This window comes from Notolabrus celidotus, chromosome 14, assembly GCF_009762535.1.
Source record: "Notolabrus celidotus isolate fNotCel1 chromosome 14, fNotCel1.pri, whole genome shotgun sequence".
Lineage (NCBI taxonomy): Eukaryota > Metazoa > Chordata > Actinopteri > Labriformes > Labridae > Notolabrus > Notolabrus celidotus.
In genome coordinates, this window is record NC_048285.1 from 10,897,317 (window position 1) to 10,910,718 (window position 13,402).

The 13,402-nt window shown below is 41.5% G+C and overlaps 1 protein-coding gene across 1 annotated transcript in view; it reads left to right on the forward strand.

Annotated features, from left to right (window-relative positions):
* Nucleotides 1–5,482: 5,482 nt before the first annotated feature.
* The window catches only part of LOC117825014 (cGMP-inhibited 3',5'-cyclic phosphodiesterase A-like), a 59,463-nt gene continuing 51,543 nt past the window's right edge, over nucleotides 5,483–13,402 (forward strand). The window contains exon 1 of the mRNA XM_034700594.1: nucleotides 5,483–6,388. Coding sequence (XP_034556485.1) covers nucleotides 5,483–6,388 — 906 coding nt within the window. The remainder of the gene's footprint in view (nucleotides 6,389–13,402) is intronic.

A 13,402-nucleotide genomic window follows, 5' to 3' on the forward strand; every position in this document is an offset into this window, starting at 1 on the left:
CACCTGGCATTCAGGGGGGGGCTGCAGCCTTTGAGGCATGATGGTGCAGAGTATCTGAAAATGTGCTCCCATTCATCCAGAGTCACGGCGGTCCACTTGCCTGTGCAAAGCATTCTGGGATACTTATTAGCGCAGATCTGTCTGGCAGAGCCACGTTTTAAAATATTTTCACCCTAATTGTGTCAAAATGATGCATTTAAAGAAAACAGTGGTGCACTATCCAGTTAATAAAACTTCATGTCTTCATTTAAGGCAGCAAGTGAAGCAGCTGAGGTGTGCATCGTGTGTCAAGACGTTTTGCTGCATGCAGGGTGTCTGCTCTGTAAGGGACTGCTTTCATATATGTGTCAACCTGATTATTAAAAATGAATATCTGACAATTCAACATTCATTCACACTGTACGGGGAATTAATTTTTTCATAACGTGGCAATTTCGAAGATATTAAGATTACGAGTTTTCCATTACAAGAGGCAAAGCTGACTTGATTGACAGGCGGGAAACGCTGTAGCTGTTGGCGAGGAGGCTCAAAGCCCGCCTCTTTACCTCACACAAGCTCGACAGCAGTTAGGTTGAGTTCAACATTTCCAATATGGCTCCCACCGACGATTGGCTTCAAAGCAGCGCTTCAGAAACAGATAGGTGACGTCACGGATCCTACGTCCATTATTTATCTATGGTTGTGATGCCGGTCACCTGCTTGTATCACCATCTGCTCTCTCTGAGCAGCAGAAGATGTCAGGACAGAAATATGTCCGCATTAAGAAAGTCTGTAAGAGTCGGAAATAAAAGTCAAACAATAGTAACTCAGAGTTTTAGAACCTGCTATGAAGATGAGGTATAATGTCTGGGATGGCCAGACACATAAAAAAAAACAACTTTTCACCCTGAAACGTTTTCTGCTGGATTTAAATAAAAAATTACCTCCCATATGGGTAGGAACACTGAGGTCTCAATGAATCTTTCATCAAAACTAAACAATCTTTCCAACTGAAAGTCTCAAGCAGGCGGTTTGATAATTAAAGGTGGTCCGAAACCTTACCTGCAGTTAAAGCTTTGAAGGAAAATCGGATAAACATTTCATGAAACATGCAGTCTTTTATGCAATACTGCAGAAACATTAAGAGAATAACAAATGACAGGAATATATGGCGGCCCTCTGGGATCTAATCAGGACTTCCCGAGATCTGTTCACATGAGAAAACGACATAAAAGCATGACAAGAGCAGCACATGGCATCTCTGGTTCTCTCCTTACAGAATTAACATACAGTACATAGGAATTTTAGGAATAATTTACGAAGAATATCAAGAATATAAAGATTGTTTTATTTACCATACTATTACCATTTTTACCCTCCAGAGAACTAAACATATAGCCTAAAAGAGACATTTACTATTGCAAGGTTATCCCTTTAATCTCACAAAATGTCTCCAAACCGTGCAGTTTATTCGTTTAAACAACATTCTATGGAGCTGCTTAGCAAAACAGGAAAATAAACTCAAATTTGACTGATATGCACACATGTAACACACTAACCACAGCACTCCTCACACACACAAAGACACACCTTGTTCAACATTGCTCTGTCTCTCCTGTAATTGTTTCCATGTGACTGATTAGGAGTTGTTTATGAGTTTGCGCAGCAGAAAATGTATCATATCCTGTTTTTTACTCCCCACCAGGGATAAATCTCCAACAGTGGCCTGTTCACACCAGTCACCACTTGAAACATGTGGCTTGTGTCTTTATAGGTTTGCATGTGTGTGTATGTGTGTGTGTGTGTGGTAGAAGAGAAGAGAAACGTATGTAGCGGTTATGAAATATGTATTTTTATGGTCTCTTGTCGTATTTACAAGTCGTATCTGGCTTTTACAAGTGGAAAAACCTTGCTGTAAATCCATGACTCTTGCAGAGAAGCCACAGTACGTATGTGGTCCAATCTTTTCTTCGTAACCAAAACATGCACCCAGCCTAACACGAACTCCTTCTGCTGCTATCCTTGATGTCGTCAGACCGGTGCAGGACACCAAACCAAACCAGTCCGTCTCTATTGGTCGAACCAAAATAGTGTGTTTACCAGGCAGCAGGATGGCGTTGCGCCAGCTGCATGATAAGCCGTGTCTGCTAACCTTTCAGGAATCCACGGATAAAAACCTGCTTATCACCTTTGTGATAGCCGCCTCAGTTTGCGTGTCACTTTAACTTAGGCTGTGAGACATTCATGGAGCTCCAATGCCTGCTATTGTATGAGTACTGCTTTTTTCCTGTGCGTATGCAGGTGTGTTATTTGTTCTCATGTAGTGGTGTGTGCTTTACATTTGTATATACAGGATCTATGAGATTACAGGGGAATAAAAGATGTGGTCTGTGTGACCTCTCTGTTTAAAAAGAAGGAGAAAAGGGTAGCTGTGTTACCAGTGGTTGTACTTGAGCTTCACCGCTGGTCTCAGTCTGGTTCTTTTGCAAACAATTCCTTGCGTCTCCCGCTCACATACGTCACCTCGGACTGACCCTCTCTAACCATGTGTTTGCCCAGCTAACGACAAACCACTGTGAAAACACACAGAAACATACTGTACGTACATGAGTACACAAAAGGCAGCCAACCTGCTGTGGCAGTATAAAGTGGTTTCAAGATGAAGTGATGTGAGTTGTCGCTGTGTAGAGAAAATATAATGAATTATATAGAAGGTTCTGTCAGCTTATTTGTCATCTACAAGATTGGACTGCAGGCTGTATACAAGAACTCTGGAGAGGGACAACCTGAGCATGCATTTCACACATAAGGAGAAAGAACAAACACAAAAAGGGAGAGAGAAACAGCATGCACACATAGGGGGAGAGAAAAGAAGAGGATGAGTCTCGTAGGATGAAGAGCAAGTTCTAAAACATCTGGTACAAGGCAGTGGGTAGGAGTGAGGTACAGGACAGACGATGAGAACTAAGTACAGTGCTTTTGGGACAACAACATCATATAGAGAAAAAAAAAATCTAGAGATGTTGTGGTTTTCAGAAAGTTCACATCACAAAATAGCAACAAAGTTAAAATTTAAAACGTTTTAATGTCTGATCAGGATAAGACAGAAAGCACATGCAGCTGCAGATCTCTGAGTGATAGAAATACTTTTAATATCCTGCAGCAGGCTACAAATGATTGTAAACACTGTAAAAATGTTCCTTTCTAAGCCCTACGCAGACATGCAGTAATGAGTAATTTCTGTTTGTTTAATGGAAATCCTGACTAATATATCCTGTTATCTTCAGTTGAGATCACCAGTTTTCCTGTGACAAAGAGTTGACTTCAGTAGTTTCCAAGATATCTCAACCTATTTTTCTTGTTATCTCCAGATAACAAAGCAAGTTTTTCCTTTATAATGGATTGGCTTACCTTATCTCAAGGTAAAGCATGTTTTCATTAGATAATAGGGACATTTTCTGGCAACCTAGAGAACACAGTGGGCTGGTCCCTGTGAAAGGCCACACTAAGATATGCCTTGCTGTCATTGATCACACTAATGAGTAAGGCCGGGGAACATTGGACACAATATGACACGAGGAGAAATGAGGATATGATACAACGTGATAAGACACAACACAACACAACACAACATGACATGATACGACACGACAAGACACGAAACGATATGAAAAGATGCAATGTGATGTTCTATCCCTCTTTCCAACCCCAACTCGGTTGAGGCAGATGTCTGTCTAACATGAGTCTGGTTCTGCTCAAGGTTTCTGCCTGTTAAAAGGAAGTTTTTCCTTGCCGGCGCAACTTGCTAAATGCTGCAAAGTGCTCTGCTCATGGTGTATTAAGATGAGATCAGACTGAGTCCTGTCTGTAAGATGGGACTGGATCTTATCCTGTCTTGATGTTGGGTCTTTGTTTATAATATGACATGAATACGGTCTAGACCTGCTCTGTTTGTAAAGTGTCTTGAGATAAAATGTATTGTGATTTGGCGCTATATAAGTAAAGATTGATTGATTGATATGATATGATATGACATGATACCAAACCATACAGCAAGACACAGCAATAGAGGGTACAATAAGACATGATATCATATGAAGTGTTTTGATACATTGCTAAACAATATGATACAAAACTATACCAATACTAACCTGAACTGAAGATCACAAAAATTCCCCTAAAGTGATGGATTCATGTCTATATTTCCGCTGCGAGGAGTCATAACTTAGTGTCACAGTAAGTAGCATTGGAAGGGAATATTATTTGAAGAGCTGTATTATTATTTCATTAATATATTAATATGTTGTGCCACAGACTAAAATTGTAGCCATAGAACAACATAATGCCTAATCACCCCTACTAAGTGGGTCTAGTTCTATGTTTGGTATTTGCTTTTGCTACTCTGGTGATGGGAATTATGGTCATCTGACGTTGAGTTAAGATCTTGAAGAGACAACAAAAAAGAACACATTAAGAAGGGGCAATGGTGTATGATCTGTATGGATGTGATTTTGCTTAGGGCTTCTCTTCCCAAAACTGTATGTAAAATAGCTTTATGTGATTGTAGAATAGTGTTTTAAATAATTGTATAAAATAAGGGAAAACAAGTAAAGGTTGCTAACATGCCACACAGGGTCCAGGTTTGGGAAAAGATTAATACAAGCCCAGCAAAACTCTGCTCCTAATTTGTTAGTATGATTGTGCTTTTCACTTAGTAGCGTCTGTTTTTTGAGTAACATTGAAGCTTACTGGAAATCAAAATAAGTGGCACATGTCTCTGACGGATCTGTGGTACCAGGTTTAAGTGACCTACTATGATTGATTAATGATACAGCTTGAAGTTATGGGATAACATTACTACATCCCCTTCTCATCTCCTGTCATATTAACACACCGCAGTGCCTCTAACATGTATTACAGGATCATCATAGTTAATTATCTTAATGGGCCTCCTCCATCTTCCTGAACAAGGCAGGAAATCTTCATGTAAACATGGCATCCATCCATCGTGGACTGAGTCACATCCAGGGCAGCCTGCAGAGTGAGCCGAAACACGGTGAAGAGGAGCCGAAACGTGAGGGAGGAATCGCCGGAGCGGCACAAAGAAGGGATAGTGTCTAGTGGGAGGGGAGAGAAAGAGAGAGAGGGTGAGAGTGAGACTATGGAAAGGAGTGGAGGCAGTGGCCTAGATGTGTGAAACGCCAGAGGTTTCTGTTTTGGTTCACTGGTTGACTTACTAGGGGCAACTAGACCAAATGTAATGGGGAAGTTCTGCACCACAAAACTAGGGGGAAAGTTGTAAACCCTTGAGTATAGTTTTGCATTTTTAAAAATCTTGTATAGAGTTTATTGAACTTTTCTTTTGGGGCACTGGCCATTATTTTAGTGCACAGAGAACATGCATGATCATGGAAATTTAAGGAGGAAAATGTAGAGACTACATCAATCTAGTGTTTCTCAGGACGGTCAGCGTTCAAGTACTCAGCCTGACTGACTGATAGAGATGGCCTTGGAGGCAGACAGCGACAGAGGTTCATCAAGAAGCGCTCATGAAAAATATCCCCGGGCTGCGTTGGAGCGCAACGGCTACGTGAAGACATGTGTCACCCCGCTGCACCAGGACGCAGCAAGCCAGTCGTGGCTGAGAGTCGCCGTGACATGGACTCGCCGAGGAGTGTCGTCTGCTGTCTGCGTTGCCTCCGTCTCCGTTATTCTCGCTCTGCTGCTCAGATTGGTCGACTGGGATGCAGGCAGCAGCAGCAGCAGCGGAAATAGCTCCGGTTCTAGTCTACATTTCGCGGCGGGCTGCGCTGTGGAGCTACTCTTCACTGCTTATAATTGCGTCTCCCCCGTTTTTACTCTCATATGTGCCTTTTTCTGGGTCGGGCTTTATCTGATCCGCTGCGGGGTGCTCATCCGTACTGTGGGGTTTCTTTTAGCGGTGTGCCACTTGGGCGAAGCCGCTGCGCAGTCGCTCCTGCGCGGCGCCGAGGAGCAGCTGCTCTCCCTCCCCGCGACCCTGGTAGTCCTCGGCTGCCTGGGCAGCGGGGCTCTGCTGGTCGTCAGCCTGCGCCAGGGAGTGTCCATCCTCGTCTTCATCAGCGTCATCAGGGCCGTCTCCCTCGTCTCACTGAGCAGGGTACGGGCCAGCTGGAGACCCTACCTGGCCTACCTGCTGGGGCTGCTGGGGGTTTTGCTTGCGAGGTATGCTGACCGGCTCCTGCCGGCCTCAGGGACCAGCGGGACGGGGTGCTGTGGCTCTGTGACCGGGGCGAAGGAGGAGGACATCCCTGTCTTCAAAAGGAGACGGAGGTCCAGCTCCGTAGCGGCCTCGGAAATGATGGCTCACAGTCAGAGCAACAGCAAGTCCCACCGCAGGACTTCGCTGCCGTGCATTCCGCGGGACCAGGTAGGACAAGTCCAAGTTTGGACTCCTTTATCAGATCTCATTGAATGCTTTGACCTCTCAAAAGCTTTGCACCTCTTTCTTCACCTCTCTTTGTCTCTGTTGGCATGTGGGACAGCTTTACGCGCGCCTTTGTCATGACAACGGGCCAAACGGGACACCACGGCGTGTAATAAAAAGCGTTATTATGATGATAGTGGTGAAATGTTTGCTGCATAGGCCTACACTGGTACTCTGACCCGTTACCGGTTTTAAATTTGTATATTACGCCTGCTGTAGTTCTTTCAATTTCAACATCCACAGTTCACCTTCAGTGTGACACTGCTCTTAATTTGGTCATCATCATTGTGCCCGCGCTGTGTTTGTGCTGCTGATAAGCAAATGGAAGGAACACTTAGCATGCCGAGTTAAGTGTCCCTGTGTGTGTGTGTGTGTGTGTGTGTGTGTGTGTGTGTGTGTGTGTGTGTGTGTGTGTGCGCCTAAGTGAGCCAACAGAGGTGTGAGGTCAAATCTAAATATTTTGAAAGCGTCTGTTTATCCTGGGTGCTGACTAGTGGTGTAGTGCACGTGCTCCTTAACTTTTACACATGACGGAGCCAGATTTGATGTGTCCCTGCAGGAGCCACATCTGGTGTGGCATGTCATGGTTCTGGATTGTGAATATAAATACTCCTAATTTCAAAGTGTCATTTAAAAGAGACACGTATCCATGGATCAGGGAGGTTTAAATACTTTTTGTAACCTTTAAGTGTTGAGAAGGTGATGTGATATTCGGAGATATACGCAATGTGACCCATGGTTTTCAGCTTAAATCCATGAATGAGGTGGATGTACTATGCACAGGTTTAATGAGCTGATTCTGAGATTGAAGAAACCTATTATTTTGCTTTCTACACTTGCAAACAAACATCAGTATATAAAGTAAAAGTCAATAATGCTCTTTGGAAGTTAGTGGTGCTTATTTTTAGCTGAGCAGCAGACAGCCAGAGTTTGTATTCCGTCATAAAGTCATTTGTTTTTTGCCTGCCCTCACAATATAGGTTTAATATACATATAAAGTATTTATATTTACTTCAATTTGTCTTTTGAATTCAAAAAGGTCAAGCCAGGGGCGCAGGTATATCTCAGTGCTTAAATCCCTCACCCCATGTCCAGAGGCCATAGTCCTCGAAGCAGGTGGCCCAGGTTTAACTCTGACCCTCCACCGTTTGCCTCATGTCATTCCCCACTCCCTCACCACTCACTATCCTATCATTAAAGCAGAGGCAGAAAAGCACCCAAAAATAATCTTTGAAAATGTTTAAGCCATAGTGAACCTGTACCAACTATCTCTGGACTTCTGTCTCCAACTTGTAAGGATTTGCTTACATTAAGTACAATTTCTACTTTGATTACATGACTCAGCAAAAATGTAAGAGAGAGACCAAATTTGGAGCATCTTCAGACTGAGACATTTGCTCTTTATTTTTAAACATGCGATAAATGCTGTTTTTATTTTCAAAGTAAACTGCTTTCCAAAGAGAGAAATAGTGAATAGCAGGGGCGTGTTCAGACTTTTTTGACTGGGGTGGCCCATCAGGGTGTCATTTAGTATGTGTGGACTCATACATAAATTAATAGCTTTTGTGGACCTTTTCTATCCCCACTAATCATAATAATATTAACTACTTACATTAAAGAATCTAAGATGTTACATTCCTGTATATATTTTAACTTTGAAAAGTAACATAATGGAGTGGCAAGATGTAAATTTCTCCGTTTAATTTTCCAAGGACTCAAAAGGAAGATGGATGTCTAAAGTAATAAAGCATTGACATAAGATGATGTGCCACTTTGAAATGTCGTTAAAGTTACAGCAGCCTGTCATAACAAAGCTCTAATAGTGGATTCTAGCATAAGACCCACCTCTCATGGGGCATACAGCCAATCATAGTTCAGGATTTTTGGGACTTGGCCACCCCAAGCCAGGCCACCCATGTTCCCCCCTTTAGATCTGCACCTGGTGAATAGTGTTACCTATACCATGTGTTTTATTGTGACGTGTTAATACGTATCATTTTTGTACTGAGCATTTTATGTTTTGATTGCTATCGAGATATGAAGAGTTATACAAAATATGAGAGGATAACCCTGTCATAATTGTGTACTCTGCTTTCTGTGATGACTGAAGGAAAGTCTGGTACCTTCTCCAATCATGTGAACTACATGGTCTGACATTTTCAGTGTAAATTAGTTTGTACAGTGGTCCTGACGCCAGCTATGCATTCTGGCCCGGCAGTCCTTATCTCTGATAAACATTACGCGTAATAGAGGAAACAACTTTTTGTTTTCTCATGATAACTGCTTGTTTTTGTTGTTATCTCAAGATAACAAAGCTCCCTTTTCCTTGATAGCGAAAAATAATAAACACATGATCTTCATATAACAGAGCTGAATCCCAAGCATGACTGAATGCCATTTGATAGTTTCTGCTTCAATAAAAGATAAAGTCCATCACTTGCTAACTTATTTTTTAATTAAAATCTATGAGTCACCACATAAGACTGTAATTTTTTTGCTCCAGGTTAGGTTGTGTAAACTTGAACGTACAGTACATCAGGATAACAGGGGAATAAACAACGAACTGGAAGTGTTACCACATGAGAGATAGAGCTTATGTTCCATCCATACAATTTTTGCATACAGTGTGGGGATCCACAGAGATCATCCTGAGTGGGTGATCTCACCAAAGTAAGACTCAGCTGAAGAAGCAGCGTAATCCTCCCTGATTACTCCGCTCTTCTTCCTCTGAGAGAGGAAATGTGAGTGACAAAGAAAAGCTTAATATGAACAGTTCTCTGACTTCAATGTGTGGTGTGTTTGTATTTGTCAAAGTAAATGTTCAGGGTCGTGTATTCCTCACACACAAATGAATGAATGAATGCAATAAGCATACCTACCAATGACATTATTTTTATTGTTTTATTCTATTAAAAAATTTTGTGTCATTATTTTTTGTAATATCAATTAAATGCTGTTTTGTTTGAATCAGCAGCCAAAGCATGAGACAATTAGCCACACAACGTTCAATCCTAAATATGCTCTCTTCTTCCAAATTTCAGACTCTTATTTTGAAAGTCGTACACCTGTCTCCACACTATCCATTTGACTTGATGCTTGGTTATTCGTAGCTAATTGGTATCCAGGGAACAGTGACTGAGTGGTCTATGGGTACTATTAGAACAGCTCCATTACCTGTCCCACCTCGTGATATCTGGAACATGACTGATGACAAATTGGACTTTAAAATGTTTAAAAGAAAAAACCCTTCCAATTGACCAGATGTTCGGGACAACATGTCCTCCTGTGGCCTGTCCACATGTTGTAATCCGTAGGACCAGGAAGAGGAACATGGAGACTAATGGGGGGGATAGAGACAGACACATAAACACATGGAATGCACTTTGAGTTTCAAGATATAAAAAATAGTGGCACTTTTGGAATATAATCCTGTTTCAACCTTAGCTTTCTGCACAAACTAGTTGCCAATTTTATCCTTCTGTATGTCTGTTTGCAAGAAACAATTTCCTCCTACAGTGCTAAAGAGAGCACCAACACAATGCAATCTGTTAAACCAAAACAATACGCAAATATTAATGAATATTAATTTACAGATAAAGACACACATCATATGTTACTTATATGGTTGGTAATAGAAACAGTGTGTGGAATAATTCTCTATAGCTATAGTGTCCAAGCTCTACCTCCAGTTATCCATTTCAGCCTACAAATATACACCATATTCCGTAATCTTTGAACCCCTCTGCTGTCATGATTTAATTAATCCTCTTGGGGTGAAGGACAATATTTTTGTCTTCCAGTGAGGCCAGCAGATAGCTGGAAAACTGAGAAATATCCAGGTCAAGACTTGTGCACTGGACAAGTTGAGTGGTAACTCAAGCTGTTTAAGTCAAGAGACGACTTTTGGAGCATTTTTTAACGACTTTCACACAGATATCTAGTTAAATATAAACTAAATCCTCGGTAAGTAACACACTAAAGGTTCTGAGATTGGATTTTTACCAAGCAGCAACCTCCAGTGTTGGAAAATTAATTCAATTCAGTCAATCTAAAAAAATTGGAATAGCATGGATCGTGTCTGCAGGCCCGGAGTGGGCAGATTCAAAACCATATTTCTGCAACTGCAATTCTAAGACCCTTGTTGTTTGAGACAGCTCCACATATAGCTAGCCAAGGACTGCACTCTGCAGTTCATCGAGTGTCCGCTTGAGGCTGGCTCCGGAAGTACTGGAAACCACATACACACAAATTTAAAAAAACAGAAACAGATTGGTGATGTCACGGATACTACGTCCATTATTTATACAGTCTATGGTTTTTAGCAAGTTATGTAACCATTTTGAATGTCTAATGTAGCCATTATTAGTGTCCCTAACCCTGACCCTTACGGTATCAACAAAACACAAGTCCTCGAGATGCAGACCCAGAATTGTGTTTCTGGAACTACAGGAACATTCTAGGTCCATGTGCTGTCTCACGAGTTAATAAACTTCTGTAATTTTGTGAGTGGTGTTCGGCATTTGACCTTCTTGTTGCAAAAATGGCAAGTAATAAAAATATTCATTGAAATGTAGAGGAGTAAAATTACGTTTACCCAAAAAACGATACTCATGTAAAGTACAGATACTCAGTAAATGTACTTGAGTAGAATATTCAAGTACATTTACTTTGTTACTGTCAACCTCTGTGACTAGTACTACATGTTGTCAAACTAGAATGTCGAGAGTCAGTCACTCATGGTGGAGTTTGCCATTCGTTTTTATCTCTTTCCTTCCTTGTTTCTGTCTTTCTGAAAGTCTCTATCTCTGTCCTAAACACTCCCTGTTTTTTGATACAGTTTATCCATTCTGTAGATAATGAAGCTCTCCAGAGTGCAGTTGTACCTGAGAGAAGTGGGGCTTTTTTCTTCAAACGTCAGCTCTGCAGTATTTATGAAGCAGGCTGATGCAGCCTGCCAAGCCAGAGGCAAGACAGGCACTTTGCTGAGCTGCTATCTGGAAAATAGCATCAGCTCGATGACTTGATCCTGTGTATTCTTTCTCTTTTTAAAATGAATGGAGTAAATTGTTTTATAGCACAAATGACTGTAATGTAGTAAGAGGGGTCGTCTTCATGCAAGAGTGAGTCTAAATATTTGAAGATTTTGACTCCACAGTGGTGATTCTGCTCAGGCTCCATACAGAGGATTTGTGCTTTGACGGAAGTTGTTTGTGTTTTGGCTGGGGTCTCAGTGGGATGGGGATTTCAGGGGAAAGGCCTTTGCTGGTTGTTTTTGGGTCACATGCAATTGAAAACACTCGCTCTGTACAAGATAACCATAGCCCAAAATAGAACGTCCAATAAAAGCAACAACATTTCCAAGGGTTTTGTTGTCCTGTGTTTCATCATGCAGTTTTCTGGAACAACGGCTCACTACAGAGTATCAGCCATTTGTTTTACCCAAGAACATCAAGACCTGGGAAGACAATGTTGAGTTGCTTTTAACTGTTCGTGTCAGAAAAAGTTAATTTTCATGTACTTTTGAAAAGCAGCATCATGCTCAGTGTGTGCGTGCAGGAGAATGAGGGGGGAGGAAGATCTATCTCGGAGATCTATTTGAGGGAAGGCCCACATTCTCTCATTGACGCAGGTACATTTCCAGGGAGACACACAACCTGTTCAGACTGCCAGAGCTTTGAGACTGTGTGTCGCAAAGATGCTGATTACAATTTCATTGGAAGAATGGAGGATGTAGTATTTTTGATGCCAAAGAGAAGTTTTATTGGCCCTTTTTTTAACAGGGTTTAACACTGAATGACTGTAATATCTCTTAGTTTTTCCAACAACATACAAGATTTGAACTAATGGTCATTATTGTATAAACACTGTTCCAACTTGGAACCGGTTCTACATTTTTCAGATTCATGGATTCGATAAGGCACGTTCGATTCCACTTTTTGGTTCCTGTCAACAACATAAATCTTGCAGGATTAAACTCAGTGAGAAGTTGTTGTTTTCTGCCAGGACCTGCTGTGCTGACGTAGTGTTAGGTCATGACCTAAAGTACATCAACAAAGATGTGAGTAGAAGATCATGGTGGACAAGCAGCAAGTGATCAAAAGTGTGACAATGTACTGTATTCAATGTGTTGCAGTCTCCAGTTCATAAAAACACCCTGGCCACAGCTAACAGTAGCAGCTGTAGCAATGTCTCGTCACACTCAGGTACAAAATACAGTGGAGCTTAGGTTTGCATTTATAATGAGGTAAACAAATCATGTGTACAAATATTTACTATGCACTATATGTAAGTTCAGAGAGCTTCCCTCCACCCCAGCTCAGGTTAATGCTACTTCCATAATGATATAATGCTCTACTACCTGGATGTAAACAAGCACAGGTGACAGATGGCATCTCATTGCATGGTGTGGTTTGACAGTATTTTGATCTAGAATATGAGATGAATTTGTCTCTGGTTAAACTGGCATATAACCATGTGGCCGTAGCGTTGCACAGCGCAGGTAAGCGGACGTTAACCTTCAAGAAGGATTGAAGGCTGGTGGTGGTGGTAGGTCTGCTAGTGTTGGCTATGCTCTGCAATCCAATTTAACATTGTTGAGCTGCAGACTCCATGATCCCATTTTCCTCTTTGATAAATTATTTAAGGACTGGTAGTATCTTGTTTTTTTTTTTTTAATGAATGGCCTAATAGGGTTGTGGCAGATGTGTTTCTAACATGAGTCTGGTCCTGCTCGAGGTTTCTGCCTGTTAAAAGAAGTTTGTCCTTGCTAAACTTACTAAATGCTGCAAAGTGCTCTGCTCATGGTGGATTAAGATGAGATCAGACTGAGTCCTGCCTGTAAAATGGGACTGGATCTTATCCTGTCTTGATGTTGGGTCTTTGTTGATAACTTAACATAGAGTAAAGTCTAGACCTGCTCTGTTTGTAAAAGTTTCTTGAGATAACATTTGTTGTGAT